This window comes from Cyprinus carpio, chromosome B5 (assembly GCF_018340385.1).
Source record: "Cyprinus carpio isolate SPL01 chromosome B5, ASM1834038v1, whole genome shotgun sequence".
Classification (NCBI taxonomy): Eukaryota; Metazoa; Chordata; class Actinopteri; order Cypriniformes; family Cyprinidae; genus Cyprinus; species Cyprinus carpio.
The window spans coordinates 8,523,963-8,541,509 of record NC_056601.1 but is presented as its reverse complement, the minus strand read 5'-3'; the positions used below and the strand labels follow the sequence as shown (position 1 = coordinate 8,541,509).

Sequence of the window (17,547 nt, the reverse complement as noted above, 5' to 3'; positions counted from 1 at the left end):
TGCATGACTAGCCGTTCGAAGCACTTCATGAGGATGGGAGTAAGTGCAACAGGACGGTAGTCATTGAAGCATGATGGAGATGGCTTCTTCGGGACTGGAATGATGGTGGTAGCTTTGAAGCATGTGGGAACAACAGCTTGACTAAGTGAGATGTTGAAAATGTCTGTGAAGACATCAGTGAGTTCTGCTGCACAGTCTCTCAGTACACGCCCAGGAATGTTGTCAGGACCCGGAGCTTTGCGTGCATTGATCCTGCTGAAGGATCTCCTCACGCTGTCCGGGGTCAGCATCATCACCTGGTCACTGGGAGGAGGTGGAGTCTTCTGTGCAGTGGAGCTGTTTTGTGCCTCAAAGCGAGCGAAGAAGGTGTTCAGCTCGTTCAGCAGAGAGATGTTGCTGTCACAGGTCCGCTGTGGGGGCTTGTAGTCCGTAATGGTCTGTATCCCCTGCCACAGGCTCCGAGTGTCTCTGCTGTCGCTGAATTGATGGGCTATCCTCCTGGAGTACTGTCTCTTAGCCTCTCTGATGCCGCGGGATAGGTTGGCCCTGGCTGTTCTCAGGCCCCCCTCGTCTCCAGCTCTGAAGGCAGCGTTCCGCGTCTCCAGGAGTCTGTAGACTTCCCCTGTCATCCACGGCTTCTGGTTGGCCCCGACAGTAATGGTTTTTGTGACTGTTACATCCTCAATACACTTGGTGATGTAGGCAGTGACAGTCTCCGAGTACTCCTGGAGGTCAGTGGAGTTATTATAAGTGGCAGCCTGCTTAAAACATATTCCAGTCAGTTGTATCAAAGCAGTCCTGAAGAGCCTCAGACGATCCTTCTGGCCACACTTGAATCTGTTTCTGAACTGGTTTGGCGACTTTAACGAGCGGTCTGTATGCAGGCATTAGCATGACAGTGATGTGGTCTGAGGCACCGAGGTGGGGGGAGGGGGGAGGGCTTTGTAAGCTCCTCTCTGTGTGGTGTAAACAAAGTCTAAAATGTTTTTACCTCTTGTTGGAAAGTTAATGTGTTGGTGTATTTTAGGAAATACACTCTTTAAGTCAGCATGGTTGAAATCCCCAGCTATGATGAGAAAAAGCATCGGGGTGTGTGCTGTCTGCTGCTCACTGATGTGCTGGTACAGTTCATTTAGTTCATCGTTCCTGTTGCTGTTGCTGTTGTTCGGGGGAATGTAAAACCGATACGAGCAGTATGGCAGTATATTCCCTCGGCAGATAGAACGGCCGGCACTTAATAATCATAAACTCCACCAGGGGTGAGCAGTGTTTGCAGATCACAACAGCATCGCGGCACCACGCGTCATTGATGTAAACACAAAGCCCGCCGCCGCGGGTTTTTCCTCCCGCGACGCAAGCTCTGTCTGCTCGATAGCACGTCAGCTGGTCGAGCTGAATGGCGCTGATATGCACATATTCATGCAGAATGTATTTGAAAGCTCATGTTTATGTATATGGTTTTGAGGGATGAGGGAAGCCAGACACACAGTCAGTCCTACAGTCCTGCAGCCTCATGAATTGGTTGATTTTAAACAAAGACAACGAGGCAGATGCATCGACTTTGTGGATTTCAACCACAAGCTCAAATAAAAACTAAAGTGTTAGTGTGAAAAAAATCTAATCAAATAATTACAAAGAAATTAGACCTGAATAAAAAAAACAACAACACACACTCTCTAGACAAAAAACAAAAAATCAAATAAAAAAAAAAAAAAAAGCAGGGAAATTATTCATGTAGTTTTTATATTTTTAAATTGAAGTATTTTTAATAATTAATATTAAATATTATATAATATTTAATATTTAATAATTATTGTGACCCTGGACCACAAAACCAGTCTTAAGTCGCTGGGGTACATTTGTAGCAATAGCCAAAAATACATTGTATGGGTTAAAATTATTGATTTTTATTTTAGGCCAAAAATCATTAGGATATTAAGTAAAGATCATGTTCCATGAAGATATTTTGTAAATTTCATATTGTAAATATATCAAAACATTAATTGATTAATAATATTCATTGCTAAAGACTTCATTTGGACAACTTTAAAGGCGATTTTCTTAATATTTTGATTTTTTTGCACACTCAGATTCCAGATTTTCAAATAATTGTATCTTGACCAAATATTGTCCTTTGAAAAATTTACCCTTATGGCTGGTTTTGTGGTCCAGGGTCACATTTATTTTTGATAAAGTATTGTACATTGACAAAATAAATGGCTGGTTTTTTTTTTTTAACTTTTATATTTATAATTTATAATTCTTAGTAAGTATAAATTATCATAATATATACGCACATATTTTAAATATGTATTGTATAGTATAACATTTATACAGACCACCATCTTCAAGTCCCTCCCCTTCATCTCGCTATACATCCTCTTACACTGGATGACATCAATGTGTGTGTCTCTCATCTCAATGAACCGTTCTACAGATGCTTGTATGTTCAGCAAATGACAGCCCAAGCATTAATTTTTTATGATGTGCGTGTTTTGGGGTGAAAGAAGAAAAGGTTGTGTAAAAAACAAACAGTCAGTCATCCACTTTCCCTCTCCACTATCCCTCTGTTCTCTTATTCCCTCACAGCACTTCTGTCAATAAACTAGTACATAGCTTTTGTCATTTTTGAGCAGAGTCATGAAAAGAGCTGAAAGAGAGAGTGAGCGGGAGGGAAAGGGAGGGATAGAGAAATCTTCTCAGTGCCAGAGGATAACCCAGCTTGCTGCAGTCTCTCATTGCTGATTCCTGTCACGTACACTAAAGAAATTCCCCTGCTGAGAATTATGTAACATTTGACAACAAGTAAAGTTGTTTTTCTTTTGGCTGCATGTTGTGGTGCTGCTGTCACACCAAAGACTGTCAGGTGAAAAAGAATAAAAGATGAAAAGCAGGAAAGGGAGCGGGGGAATCCTTATAATGCAAAATGACCATCGAATAGCCAGAGGACATGAGGATTGCTGCCTCTGTTTTGAGAACAAAGGATGAATTCAACTTTCATTAAGCAAACATGTTTATCTAATGTGCATTACAAATAAGAATAATACAAGCACAAGCCATTAATAATTGCAATACACTGTTACATTTCAAATAAATGCTCTATCTATTCATCAAAGAATCCTAAAATACAAATGAGTTTTCAACAGTTTTTACCAAATCAGCATATTAAAATGATTCCTGAAGAGTCATGTGACTGCTAAATGGCTGCTAAAAAATCAGCTCAGGAATAAATTACATTTTAAACTATATTAAAATTGTAATAATATCTACAATTAACAAATAAATGCAGCCTTGGTAAAAGACTATATAGCTATAGCACACTATCCCATTAGCATTTACAGGAAGCTTGTTAGTACACAAAAGTCTGACACAACAGCATCTGGCTGGTCAGGTGGCTTTGTGAGGCCCCTCAGGAGATATCACACATGGAAGTCTGCTATGACAAAGCTGTATGTGTGTGTGTGTGTGTGTGTGTCTGCTGTATATGTGTGTCATGTCATAATGGGATGACCTGGTGTCTCTAGAGGGTGTCTGTGTTTGCTCCTCACACTTTGTCTCAGTCCATCAGTGTTGGGTGTGGCTAGACTCCCCACTGCTGCCAGACTGAGACCACCAGTGACATCATAAAAATGAGATATTATGAAGGAGAGTGAGAAAAAACATAAAAGAAATGGACTGTGAGCACAAGCAACAGAGAAGTCTATAACTAGCCTCCTCAGTTGGACGACTGCCAGGGTGACCCAAATTCTCCACAGCAGTATAGATGTCCATTACACACCCACGGTTAAACGTCTTCACATCAACAACTATATAAGTCTAGGCCATTTCAGGGAAGGGTGGTTTCTTAGTCTGGCTTCCTTTCTCACCGATAGAGGTCAGAGGATAACAGCCACATGTTCCCACTGTATCAGAAATGTAGGACACTCGCTCCTATGCCACTAACACATGTTCAGTTTTGATAAGAAATGTTTAACATCTAAAAAGCCACACAAACTTAAACACAGCCTCAGTGTCAATAGACAGATTTATGAAAATGTTTCAGGGATTAATGAGCTGTATATTTCTGTGTGACGTTAATATCATTAACATCATGAAGAGAAAATATGCTATGAGGCAATTGCCAATTGAATACCATACAAAATAAATTCCTTCGGCTTTTGTAATCATATGACCTTTTCTTTTGCAGTATTATTGGTTGTTAGTGCTGTCCAGATGCTTGGTGGGTATTGGGGAATCAAGCTACTCATCCATCTCTCCAACCATCATTGGAGACCTGTTCACAAACAACAAAAGGACCGTGATGCTCTCTGTCTTCTACTTGGCCATCCCACTTGGAAGGTGAGCATCAATAGACATTAATGATAAGCAATACCATTGTATTTTTCTCTCAGTCTATTACCAGGTACTATCAAGGCCAACCGATACACATACATCTATTTATTTTCATGTATAAAAATTTTATTGACTTTAGTGTAGTTGCAATTTAATTGAAGGTGTGCAGATGTTCATTAGAGAAGATTTCACAATAGCACTTTAGCATTGTAAGTCACATAATATGATCTGATATCCAACTTGGTAATTTTATTGGTATTTAACCAGTCATTGTTAATTAGCTCAGCTTTTTTTATGTGGTCAGATGGGCCAAACAGACAATGATATTCTAAATCTGTTGCTGCAGTGAAAGACTTTAAGCTGACCTATTACAGTCACTAAACACGGGTCTTTTGCTCACTGAGCTGGAAAAAGACTAGCGAGAAAAGGAGAAAAATAAACAGGAAAGGTGATAAAAAATTCATGACTGTACGTGTGCAGCATTTCTAGCTGCATTACGTTCACATACAACATCTTGAAGTTCAATTGTTAGTCTGATGTGGAAGACAAACAACAAAACCAAATGCTAGTGCACAAACTACAGTTTTTTACATGCATTCGAATAACACCCACTGAACTGAGTAAAAGAAATATTTGAACACAGCAGCTGTCACCGAAAGACCTGTTCTGAGGGCTAGTATTAGTATCGATGAGAGACTGAACACAGTTAGAGGAAAGGACGAGTTAGAAAAATAGGAGAGTTGAGGTATTTGCAAGCTAACTGAGTTCGGCTCTAACAAACGATCGACAGTACGAACAATAAGAGGTGAAAGAATAGAGCGCTACAGTGTGCTGCCTCACTTCCTGTCTAGTGCACTGTTTATCTGCAGTCAGGTTGTTACTGTTTCCAGGAAGTGACTTCAGCCATGAGAGAAATGTTTAGCAGGAAATTTGAGTCCTCTTATGGGCATGGAAAACATTTTAGTTATTAATAAACATGGAGATATGGAGTAATACTGACAACTTGTGTAAGAAAATGTACAGACAATTAAAAATGGGAGTAACACATCGCGAACGCCTGAAATTAATATCTAAAACCTCTCATCCAATCAAGAACATCAGTAAGGTACCAATCTGCCATATTCAATGAATAAACAATTAAGTTTAGATTAATGGGTTCTTGACATTGAATGAGGTCTAGTAGACACACTCATGTTGAGAGCCATATGTATTAACTGACAAGGTCCTATTGTTTGATGGGCCAGGTCAGACTGGTCCATCAGTGGGATATTCCAGGGGCAGTCAAAGATAAACAATGTGGTTTACCTGCTGAGCGACAGCCTGGCGCAAGTGTCTGGGAACACAGGAAATGGGTAAAAGGTTAAATGCTGGGAGGGACACTCCTAATTTAAACAGAAAGATTAAAACGCTGCAGTTATTCTATACCATGTTGTTCGTAGTATTCCTTAATAAATGTAAAATACCATTTAAAAGGTGGGGTCAGTAAGATTTTGTTTTATGTTTTTCAAAGTATGTTCACCAAGACTGCATTTGACCAAAATACATAAAACAGTATTATTGTAAAATTTTATTACAGTTTAAAATAACTGTTTTCTATTTAATACTGTTTTAACATAATTTGTTCCTACGACGCAAAGCCGTAGCCATCAGCAGCCGTCACTCCAGTCTTCAGTGTCAAATGATCCTTCAAAAAACATTCTAATGTCAGACCCCAAGCTTTTGAACAGTAGTGTATGTTATTAATCAATATTGTATGTGTCTTTCTCACACTATGACCATATTTACACCTGATCAAGTGAGGCATTTTAACCTGGTTCTAACTTGAGTCCACACAGCTTGAATGCTGCTGTCATTAAAACAAAGACTCGCAAACACTTCTAGTTTCTGTGGCTTCCTCACACCTTCACTAGTGCACTAGTGACAACACTGTTATAAAACCTTAAAATAGCGTAACCCTTTCTTTTCACTTTCTTTTTCTTCAGCGTGAGAGGGTTGGTAACAGGTGTACAAACATGGAATGGAGAATAACAATGAATCAGAATACCGTGGAACTGAAATAGAGAGCTGATGGAAAGAAAAACAGCGAGATACCCAATCAACTTTTTTTTATCAGACTATGACCAAGAGAAGAAAACAATTCATAGTCTCAAACCAGATAATCTGCATACAGATAGCATACAGAAAGAATATTTCACATGTGCTTCATCCACACCGAAATCATAACACAGCAATTATGAACTTCATCAGACTGTAAACAGGATGTAGAGCTGGGAGAGTTTGGTCTATGTCTGAAGAGATATGACTCACAGATTCCTCAGATACCGAGAGAGTTGAAATGATCCCACCTTGAGTGGCCGTCTTCCTCTTTTCCTTATATCACTCTGTCAGGCAGTCTCGCCTTAGAACGACTTAAAGGAAAGTTCATGAGAAACATGCACTCTAAAACCGTATCCTACAACCTCAGACAGGGATTCTCAGAATTAGGTCATCCAAACTTTTGATGTTCGTATTTCACCACAGTCCCCAAATCCAAAAACCCAAGTGGCACTGTGTGGGAAGCTGGCGTCTCTCCCCAGTCATCTCCCTTTCTTTCCCTCGGAGCTGATCTGTCACTGTAAGCCCCTGAGTAATGCTAAGTGGTTGAATCTCTTACATAGCCAGAGGTGATGTTCAGCGTAAAGCCATTATCAGTGGCATTAGTATGCATGCTGAGTACAGCCAGCCTACTCAGAGCATGAAAGTTTTAGGGTGTATGACACAGCTTTGGGTGGGGAAGACAATCGGGAAAAGAAGACAGACCAAGTCAATAGCAAAACAGCTTTTAAAAAATGGTCAGACTAGTCTGGTTTGCTGGTTTTAGAGGGGTTTTGGGCACTTGTCAACCATCTACACTAGATGAAAACCAGTTGGGGCTGACTGCTAGATCAGCTACTCGAGCTCAAAAACAGCATGGGCAGGATGAAAGACCAATGTTCTTTTAACACAAAACTAAACAGCTAAAACTAAATAAGAATATATTTTTATGAATTAAAAGCTAAATAAACAGAATAAATGTAGTTTATATATATATATATATATATATATATATATATATATATATATATATATATATATATATATATATAATAAAATAATAATATATTTTAAAACCTGAAACATTTATAACCTCCTTCATTAAATATGCATTTACATATTATTGCTCTTTTGTTGGTTATATTGTCCTCATTTGTAAGTCACTTTGGATAAAAGCATCTGCTAAATGACTAAATGTAAATATGAAAATGCCAACAGATAGAAAAATCATTAGATTATGCTGGTAAATTTACATGTCTAAATGTTAATTTTACCAGTTATCACATTAATTGGCAGGCATAAACTACTAAAATGTAAACATAAATTAAAAAAACAAACAAAAACTACTTTAAAATGCCCAGCAAACCAACTGGAGAGTGGATGTTTATGCATGGAATATGATATGTTTGCTTGCGTATACTGACATGTTTTACTCTCTGTCTGCAGCGGTCTGGGCTACATCCTGGGATCCATCGCTAAAGACGCTGGAGGGGACTGGTTCTGGGCACTGAGGGTAAGAGCTGTTGAAATGTCTCAATGTGTTGTATCAATATTTAAGAGGATGCATGCACAGCCTCCACAAATACACACCATTTCCTCTAGTCCAGGTCAAAAATATCCCTAAAACCCATGGCAGACAGGTGAATCCCAAAATACCTTCGGCCCGTCTCTTGAAAAAGCAGCATAGCATTCCTGACCCCTTTGAAGCCTGTGCAATTGGCACTGACAACCCAACTAGCTTAAGCACTTTAATTTAGCATTACTTCCAGATCTCTCGGGTCCTGCTCAGACACGCTATCCGTGAAGAACAAGGTCTTCGCAGTTCTCACTGCGGTCTTTGTGCTGCAGAGACCCAGGAGCTCACAGACCATTTTGTTGTGGGATATTCCTCAGTAGCCTTGATGTACCACAGCAATTACCACAAGAGCCAAGCCGAGCACCTTTTCATGCAGCTAAAATGACTAATTTATGAAATGACTGAGTGAGAGGAAGGGCTGTGGCCTATAACTTTTTGGGAGGTGAAAGAGAGGGAGCAAAAACAACTTTTTTGGAGAAAGTGAGGGGCCTCTGAGGTGCTTTAGATTTTTAGCTCGGTTAGTTCAATGCTGTTTTAAAACCAGCTGCTTCACTTGTTCATTTTAAACTTTAACAGTTGGGCGTTCCTTTCACTGGGTCATAAAGAATCCACGGAGTGTCTTATCGTGAACTTGAATTATGCTTGATGTGTGGCTCTTAAAAATCCAACAAGGTTTGGCTGTCAAGCTCTTAGGCCTAAAAGGAGACTTGTTAAACCCTCTCAAGCTTACAAAAACACCTCTCTGCATGACAGTCATGTGACCCTCAGGAACATGAATAGCTTTATTTGGGGCTAGTTTGTCGGAACACTTTTGCAAACAGTAGCGGAGCACCATTGTTTGAACTCTTGGATCCAGTAAAACATTCCTTGAGAAGACAAAGTGTGTGGTTCGGTGGACTATTAATCACCAGTGGCACTTTAAATGAATATAAAAACAACAGACTGATGAAAAGGTACTCCGTATCAGTCATATCCTGTTCTGAGAGAGGAAAAAACATTTCGTGCCACTTTTCGCTTGTTTTGCAGGGCCCTAAAGAACTCAATCGGCTTCCGTTCTCGAATAGGGAGCGTGTTTTTTCGGAGTGGAGGATTAGATCATGTCAATCTTCTGCAGGTCGGAGACCAGAAATGCCAGGAGAAATAGCACCTTGATCTCTTGTTCTTTGATTGCACTCACTATTTTCTGTGCCAGCTCTAACCTTAACAAGCACGAAAGAAGCTACAGAACTAGCTTGAGATTAGCAGGAAAGGGCAGCATCTGATAATACTATGGTAAAGTGCGGGTCAAAGTCAGAGTTCAAGATGACTGATCAACGTAGGCTTTGATATGAAACTAGAACGGGGAGACTGTAAGGAACCTCCTCAGTGTGACTGACAGAAAATAGGTCCACTTCAAAGACCTCTTTTACGGCTGCTGGGTTTTCTAGTTATGGAAGGATAACAAGACCAAATCCAGGCTTTAGCGAGACACTGCAGCTCTGTATCAAAAGCACCGCAGTGCACACAGAGAGTCACAGCCACAGCATCAAAAAACAGCAGCACATCAATGGGAGGTGATTTGTTTTTTCACTATAATGATTTATACTGCTAAATACTGCAAAAAAATAAAAATTAAATTGTAATAACAATTATAATTAATAATCTTTTTTCTTATCTTGCAGTAGAATAATTTAATATCCTTATAAAATAACACACATAAATAAACAAAATAATTTTTAATTCAAGCAAATGTGTATAGATAATAATGAATAATTCTAATAATAATTCTGTAATATATTCTTAGACTAGTATTTGGAGACTTTATTTTGAATTTGAAGTTTATATTTGTTACCTAATTGAATTGAATTTACTTATCAATATTGAAAACAGTTGAGCTGCTAAAATTGTGAAAACCGATACATTATTCAATAAACAGAAAGTTCAAAACAAAAGCATTTATTTGAAATATAAATTTTACAGACTACAAACTTTTTAAATGGTAGTGTGTTATTTTTTATAAAATAATAGCTTTTTTTAAACTAGAAAATTTGACAAAAATACTGTAATTGTGGAATTGTTGGGCAGCGCAGATGAATAGATCTTTACATGCACACAAACACACCCATAAGAGACACAATTTTGTGCAGAGCTGTGCATTAATGTGCTATAAATGATCTCCAGGAGGATTGCGCCTGACAGACAGAATTGCTTTGGCTTTCACAAGCGACGGAGGCGCTAATGCTTCTTCCATGTGGGCGAGCGAACCAACAAACACATGCGCGCACACACATACACACACTGCTGTGCTGTAGCCATCAGAAAGGATGATAAAAGAGATAATAGCTCATGGCCTGGTGGACCGCAGCTGCTCCCACACAAGGGAGAAAACTGAGAAAGAAAACGAGAGGACGGAGTAAAGAAACATCACCTAATGGAGTCCACTTCACACAGCAGTCTAGTACACTGCCTACACTACACACCCTGATGTGAATATAAATAAAACTAATCTGTAACATACTAGACCATAAGCTAATCACAAAATAACACCACCATTACGGACTCAGCCAATAACTTGCTAGACCAAACAGGATGTGAGACAGATTCTTATTGTTCAGTGCACAAGATTTTGTTTAACAGACGGCACAGGCTCGCAGTAAAACAAGCAAAAATGTTTAGTCTAGTTATAGCAGAGAGTACTGCACTGAAAGCATTCTTAAGCAGTATTTTTGCAGGAAAAACATCTAAAAATTTTTGTTAAGATATAAATTATATAATATAAGAATACTTGATTTTTATTTATTCTTAAATTACCAATGGAGTAGAAAAAAATAAACTTAATTCAAGATATATTCACTGAAAACATCATAAAATCTCAAGAAGTTTTGTTTCAAGGATATGTTTTACCGGAAAACAAGACATAAATACATATGAAAATGAATTTTTTTTTTTTAATCCTGTGTTTTAAAGTCTTTTTTTTTCTGTCTCAAGGTTTCTCCGATGTTGGGGTTGACTGCTGGGACCCTCATTCTCATCTTTGTCACTGAGCCAAAGAGAGGAAATGCTGACTATATTGCTGGACGTATAAAGACACGCACTTCCTGGCTCTGTGACATGAAAGCTCTTGCCAAAAAGTATGCCACTTGTTTATTCTTTTTTTTTCCTGTTCATCACTCAAGAATGTAATGATCTAAATATTTAGGATTGGGGCGTGCAAGATGTAATCACTTAACAATCAGCCATCGACTCAGAAAACTGGATCCCTCAAAGTCTATAGTTTTTATGGTCCCACCTTCACTGGAATTTGTTGACAGTGTATTGGAGTTGTAGTTGGAATTGTAAAATTTCAATCCGTTTTGGATTGAACTAAAACAGTTTAAATTTTAAAAACATTGTATAATTTTAATTGATTGTTTAAAAAAATGATTCACACCACTGGACCCTCGGATCTTAGATCACCACTGGATCTTTTTTTGTGGCCAAACTGACAAATTAATGAAGACATAAAGAGCAAGAGTTACAGAAAAACATTCAAAAATGGAGATGCAGAAAAATGCAAATGCAGAAAAACTCAGAAATTATGCATATTCATTCATTTCCTTTCTGTTCCCTAGCCGCAGTTATGTATTTTCATCTCTGGCATCGGCGGCTGTGTCATTTGCCACGGGGGCGTTTGGGATCTGGATCCCGCAGTACCTGGTCAGAGCTCAGGTGGTGCAGAAGACAGCAGTGAGCTGCACCAATCAACCATGCAGCAGCAAAGACAGGTCCCAACATTCACATACCGCTGAAAATGTAATGTACAAATGCAAACATTACACGTTTGACCATGACTGTATTTCTCTCTCATCTCCAGTTTGATATTCGGAGCCATCACCTGTGTGACGGGGCTGTTGGGAGTGGTGATCGGTGCCGTTACCACGCGGCTCTGCCGTCAGAAGACAGAGCGTGCCGACCCGCTGGTGTGTGCGGTCAGCATGCTGGGCTCTGCTATCTTCATCTGCCTCATCTTTGTTGTGGCCAAGAAGAGCATTGTGGGAGCGTATGTAAGTAGCTCTGTTTTGACTGTTCAGTTTCAACTTCAAAACATGCTTGTGTATATATATATATATAAATATATATATATATATATATATATATATATATATATATATATATATATATATATGTATATATATATATATATATATATATATATATATATAAGTTTGGGATCAGCAAGATTTTTAAGTTTTTTAAAGAAGTTTCTTATGCTCATGAATGCTGTATCTATTTAATCAAAAATACAGAAAACACTGTAATTTTGTGAAATATTATTGCAAATTAAAATAACAGTTTTCTTATATTTTAATATACTTTAAAATATAATTTATTCCTGTGGAGCAAAGCTGAAATTTCAGCATCCTTACTCCAGTTTTCTGTGTCACGTGAACCTACAGAAATCATTATGTTACGCTGATTTATAATCAATGTTGGAAACAGTTGTGCTGCTTAATATTTTTTGGGACCTGTAATATTTTTTAGGATTGTTTGATAAATAAAAAGTTAAAAAGAACAGTGTTTATTCAAAATAAAAAAATGTTACAAGAAAAAATGTTTTTTTAAGAATTAATACTTTTATTCAGCAAGGATATGTTAAATGGATAAAAAGTGATAGTAAAGACGTATATTGTTAGAAAAAAATTCTATTTTGAAAAAATGCTGTTCTTTTAAACTTTATATTCATCAAAGAAAAAAGTATCACAGGTTCCAAAAAAATTATTAAGCAACACAACTGTTTCAACACTGATAATAAATCAGCATATCAGATTGATTTGTGAAGAATCACGTGATACTGAAGACTGGAGCAATGGCTGCTGAAAATATAGTGCTGCATCACAGAAATAAATTATATTTTAAAGTATATTAAAATAGGAAATCAATATTAGTAATAAAGATATTATTATTAATATCAATATTATTGTATTTCACAATATTTCTGTTTTTTAAATGGCAGTGTATACACACACACAAACAGGACATATAGTAAATATTTCTTCTAAAGGTCTACCATGGATTACACATCTGTTATTGCTACAATATTAGAACACTTCATGTTGCCATGGAATTGTGGCGTAAACACTGAGATTCTCCCCTGAAAGGTTGCTTAACACTCTAACCTGAATATCTCTAGTACAACTCCCTTCTGACATTACTTGTATTATAATCTCAGTAAAAGTCAAATAAGGTCACTTCTATTCAGAGATCAATATAAGGCTTTAAAATATATAAAGTCTGTTGCATTCAGTAGGTTTAACAGTTGCTTGGCAGGGTTGTAAAATCCAAACCCAATCCTAAAAGAATGAGAGCGACAGGCACTGCGTACTTGTTTAATTGGCATGTAAAGCAGGAAAAGGGAGCAGTTTTCACAGTTACCACTGAGAAACAATGGACTGTGGCATTTCTGAGTCACTAATAGAAAAAAGTTATGCTGCATAAGAAAACAAAATTCTACCAGGTCACACTCGTTCTTTTAACAAAAAAACAATCAGGTCAGAACTAAATGCAACACGTTTCCCGGAGGGCCAAACCGGACTGGGAATCTCGTAAGTGTTTATGATAAGAAGCCTATTTTAGAATTTTTTAGAGAATGTTTGCCTTTTCTTATGGACAGAAGAACCCAGTGCACTGTGAGAAATGCCATCTATCTGGTGTTATGTTTAAGAACTCCTAAGCTTGCTCAACGTTTGCCACCTTATCTTAAATATGAAAGACTGGTTACGAACTGTACATACCCTCAAACTCACCTGGTTTTTCAACCTCTTGTGTCTTTGTTAAAAATTGTGATGACTTTGAAAATATTTGTAATAAGGCAGACAGTCTTACCTGTGGGTCACATGAACTCACACAATTTTGGGTTGAATACTGATCAATAAAGGGTGCAAGAAAAGAATAACAATTTATAGTATAATAAAATCATTTAAAAATTATATTAAGAAAATGTATATTTAGTAAGAGGTTCTAAATTGATCAAGTGATGGGAAATACATTTATGATGTTACAAAAGATTTTAAATAAAGTCTGTTGTTTTAACTTTTCATCAAAGAATCCTAAAAAATGGTCAAAATATTAACCAGTACAACTTTTTTCAACATTGATAATAATAAGAAATGTTTCTTTAGCACTAAATCAGAATATATAAATGATTTCTGAAGCACCATGTGACACTGAGGACTGAAGTTATGGTGAAAATCAATCAAAGAAGTATATTACTTAAATTGTAATAATTTTACTGTATTTATATTTTTTTTTTATAAAATAAATGCAGCTTTGGTGAGCATAAGAGACCAAAAACATTAAAAAGTGCCACCTCAAAACTTTTGAACAGTGTTGTATGTTGTCATTTATCACTTTATAGTAAATTGAAAAAAAGAAAAAGTAAACTCCTGTCAGTCTCACTTAGAGCAACAGGGCAAATTTTACAGTAGATGATCAAATTTAAGGTATTTATAGAAATGAATGACACATCATTTGGACCACAGGCCCTCATGCCATCTTGTCAGACAGGTAACATTACAGTGTCAGTTCTGTGTAAAAATATACCCAGCTCCCAACTAAAGACATGAGCGCCCTTTCAATCACTTGTCCAGAGGCTTCTGTAATTACATCCAAATGGGGCATACGAAAAACAAGGAATCCAAAACTTTAAGGAGGGAAAATATTTGGAGTGAGAAAATTTGATAGTGACAGATGTGCAGTCTGAGAATGTGACAGCATGCTGGAGCTCTGTCAGGGTCTGTTCCAGTAGGGACAGCTGCTGTCTCATCAGCACACTTCAACCCTTAACCAGAGTTCTGCAGGGCTTTACAGTTTTAGCCTGTCTGTCCATCCGTCACGCTGTCTGAGCCTCAAGGGACTTTGGGACAGAGTTTCATACATGTCCAAACACACACGGTTTCATTTCCTCACCTTCAGATAATCTTAAATGAAAGTTTCTAGACCCGTGAACTAACACCGTCACCTCTGTTTTACACCCTGAGGTCATCCCTCTGTCAGCCCTGCCCAACATATCACTCTGGGCCAAACATAAGACCCTTTTAAAGTCAGAACAGCCACTTGAATGATCAAATTCCCCTGCAACCTACAGTTCATTGCACAATCCCATCTGGTTTGACCCCAGCAGCTGCCGTCAGCTGCATTCTGGCCTCAGAGATGTGGAGAGACCATCTACATTCTGAGATATTCAATCCTAGTGTCTCAATCTGCCTTAAGCACCTAGAAAATCCCAACCAGACTGAGGGATATCAGTTAATTTGTGTGGGAATGCATAAGTCAGTTAGTCTGTTCTCATGGGATTGCGTGTTAAATGTAACACGTTTTCAGCCGCCAGACATTTTAGGTTCCACTCTAGTATAATGCTAACCACTAGTCTCTTTTTTACGGTTTGGAGCAAGACACGGTTCTGTTGCCCTCAAATCAAAAATTGCATATAATGCAACCACAGTATAATGACACGTTTTCATATTCCACAACATTTATTGGGGTTTTTTGATTTAGTAGATGAGCCGGGTTAATTTAGCTTTAGACCAACTACAAACCCTGCTATCTGTATGTATTTATGTACACTTCTCATTGTAAAGGATAAAATAAAATATAATTGGCCTTTCTTCTCCCCTAACTCTCTTTCTCCCTCTCTTTTTCTCCTCAGATCTGTATTTTCATCGGAGAGACGCTGCTCTTTTTGAACTGGGCCATTACGGCGGACATTTTAATGGTTCGTATTGAAAACCTGTATTTATCTGCTGCATTGAGTGGAAACTTTAAAGCCTTTAACTGTAACAAAACTGGTCATCTTCTCAGGCTAGTTTCTTATTTTGAATGGTGGGATGCATGACTATGAGGTTTGGTATAGCCTGGGTGGGGCCCAAGACCAAATTGCTGCCTTTGATTGCACTTAATGGAAACGCCACTCATGGAAAATAAAAGGAAATAACATTTTCAGTTCGAATGTTTTTGTCTGAAGGAAGCCAGTGAACTCAGAGCAGTAAACAGAGAGTGCATGTAAGGCAGAGTGAAAGATTTAGCAAGAAAAGCTGTCATGAAGTTGAGTCAGCCAAGGTCTTAAACTCCAGTCAGCTTCGGTCAGTGTAAAGCGCTCTGACAGCGCCTGCTTAAGTGAGCACTCGTGGTACTTTTGTTTTCTTGTTATGATTTAATGTGAAATTCTCACTGCTTTTTTAATATCACCTCTTTTCTCTCTCCAGTATGTTGTCATACCGACCAGAAGAGCCACTGCTGTTGCCTTCCAGGGCTTCACCTCGCATTTACTAGGGGATGCTGGGAGCCCGTACCTCATTGGCTTGGTAAGGATGACTCACACATGGGGCAGGGGAACTGCTTAGTATTCAGACATTATAGGGTGGTTTTAGGGGTCTGGTCAGTCTAATTAAGGTCTGAACCACCTAAATGAAGTCTAAACAAAACACTGAATGGGTCTTTTTACATACAAGCCAACAGATTTTCAACCAACATTTCAATACCCACAAAAGTCAGAGCACATTAAATAGACAACCATAAAGAAGAATCAGGTTATTGACACACAGGTAGTTTAGAGAGAAAACCCAATGCTAAAAAGAGGATGTCAGCTATTTTGAGCTCTCAAAGCTACACAAGAAAGATGTATGGCTCCTTTTCTAGTCCACAATAGCAGATTTACACAAAAGCCCTCTGAAGGTTTTCCCGCTCCTCCTGATTTGTGTCTTTCCAGTAACACCTTTCCACAGGAGAGATGATTGTGTTTGTATAAATGCCAGTCACCAGCTCATTCAAGACTGCATTCATCCACAAGTGTTCCCTTCGGTCTCTTAGACACTTCTGAGAAACAATAAGCTACGCCGCCTTGTGCCGCGTGACATTGTGCTCTATGATTTTGTACGCCGACCCTGGCTCCGTTCCCTTTTCCGATTTCCACTCTTGTTCATGTTAAGTAAAAACAAAGCTAAACCGATCACAGTGCAGCATAAATTCAGCATTCTTCTTAACTCTGGAAAAAGCACATTGTGTTTCCTAGACGTCCGACTCCTGTAGACATTCCTTGCATTCCGAACAGGAGTCACTGGAGTTGATCCAAGTAACACAGTAACTCCTGTCCATGCTTTTGAAAGGTTCAGAGCCCTCCGTCATGTAGGACTCAGGGTTCAGACCCATTGTTCCATTATTCCTTAATCAACTTCAATCTCTTGCAACAAAAGTGCATTTGCAGTGTTTGTTCTTTATCTGTCTCACACGTACACTTCAATACATGGCCATAAGAACAGAGCAGAAGCGAAGAAGTGTGTCTAATCTACCTGTATATATTTTTCCAATTGGAATGTGCTAGACAGGTGGTATTTGAGCACAGTTAATGATTTAATGACTTGATGTTGAATCTGACCTGCGCTGTTATGCTGAGGTGTAGTTTTAGATTTTTGTGTCATGAGTTACTCTCTCAGATACTACATCGAATGAAGGAAGTAGTAAACACTTTCCCAGCTCATAGACGGATTAAATCTAGATGTACATTTATGCATTTGGCAGATACTTGAAAACTTGTTAAAGTTTTTGAAAAGTCA

The 17,547-nt window shown here is 38.2% G+C and overlaps 1 protein-coding gene across 1 annotated transcript in view; it reads left to right on the top strand.

Annotated features, from left to right (window-relative positions):
* spns2 (spinster homolog 2 (Drosophila)) overlaps positions 1-17,547 on the top strand; it is a 68,908-nt gene that overhangs the window by 40,500 nt on the left and 10,861 nt on the right. Inside the window, exons 4-10 of the mRNA XM_019104319.2 lie at positions 4,187-4,338; positions 7,852-7,918; positions 10,949-11,091; positions 11,572-11,724; positions 11,814-12,003; positions 15,645-15,710; positions 16,201-16,299. Of these exons, the coding sequence (XP_018959864.1) occupies positions 4,187-4,338; positions 7,852-7,918; positions 10,949-11,091; positions 11,572-11,724; positions 11,814-12,003; positions 15,645-15,710; positions 16,201-16,299 (870 nt within the window). The remainder of the gene's footprint in view (positions 1-4,186; positions 4,339-7,851; positions 7,919-10,948; positions 11,092-11,571; positions 11,725-11,813; positions 12,004-15,644; positions 15,711-16,200; positions 16,300-17,547) is intronic.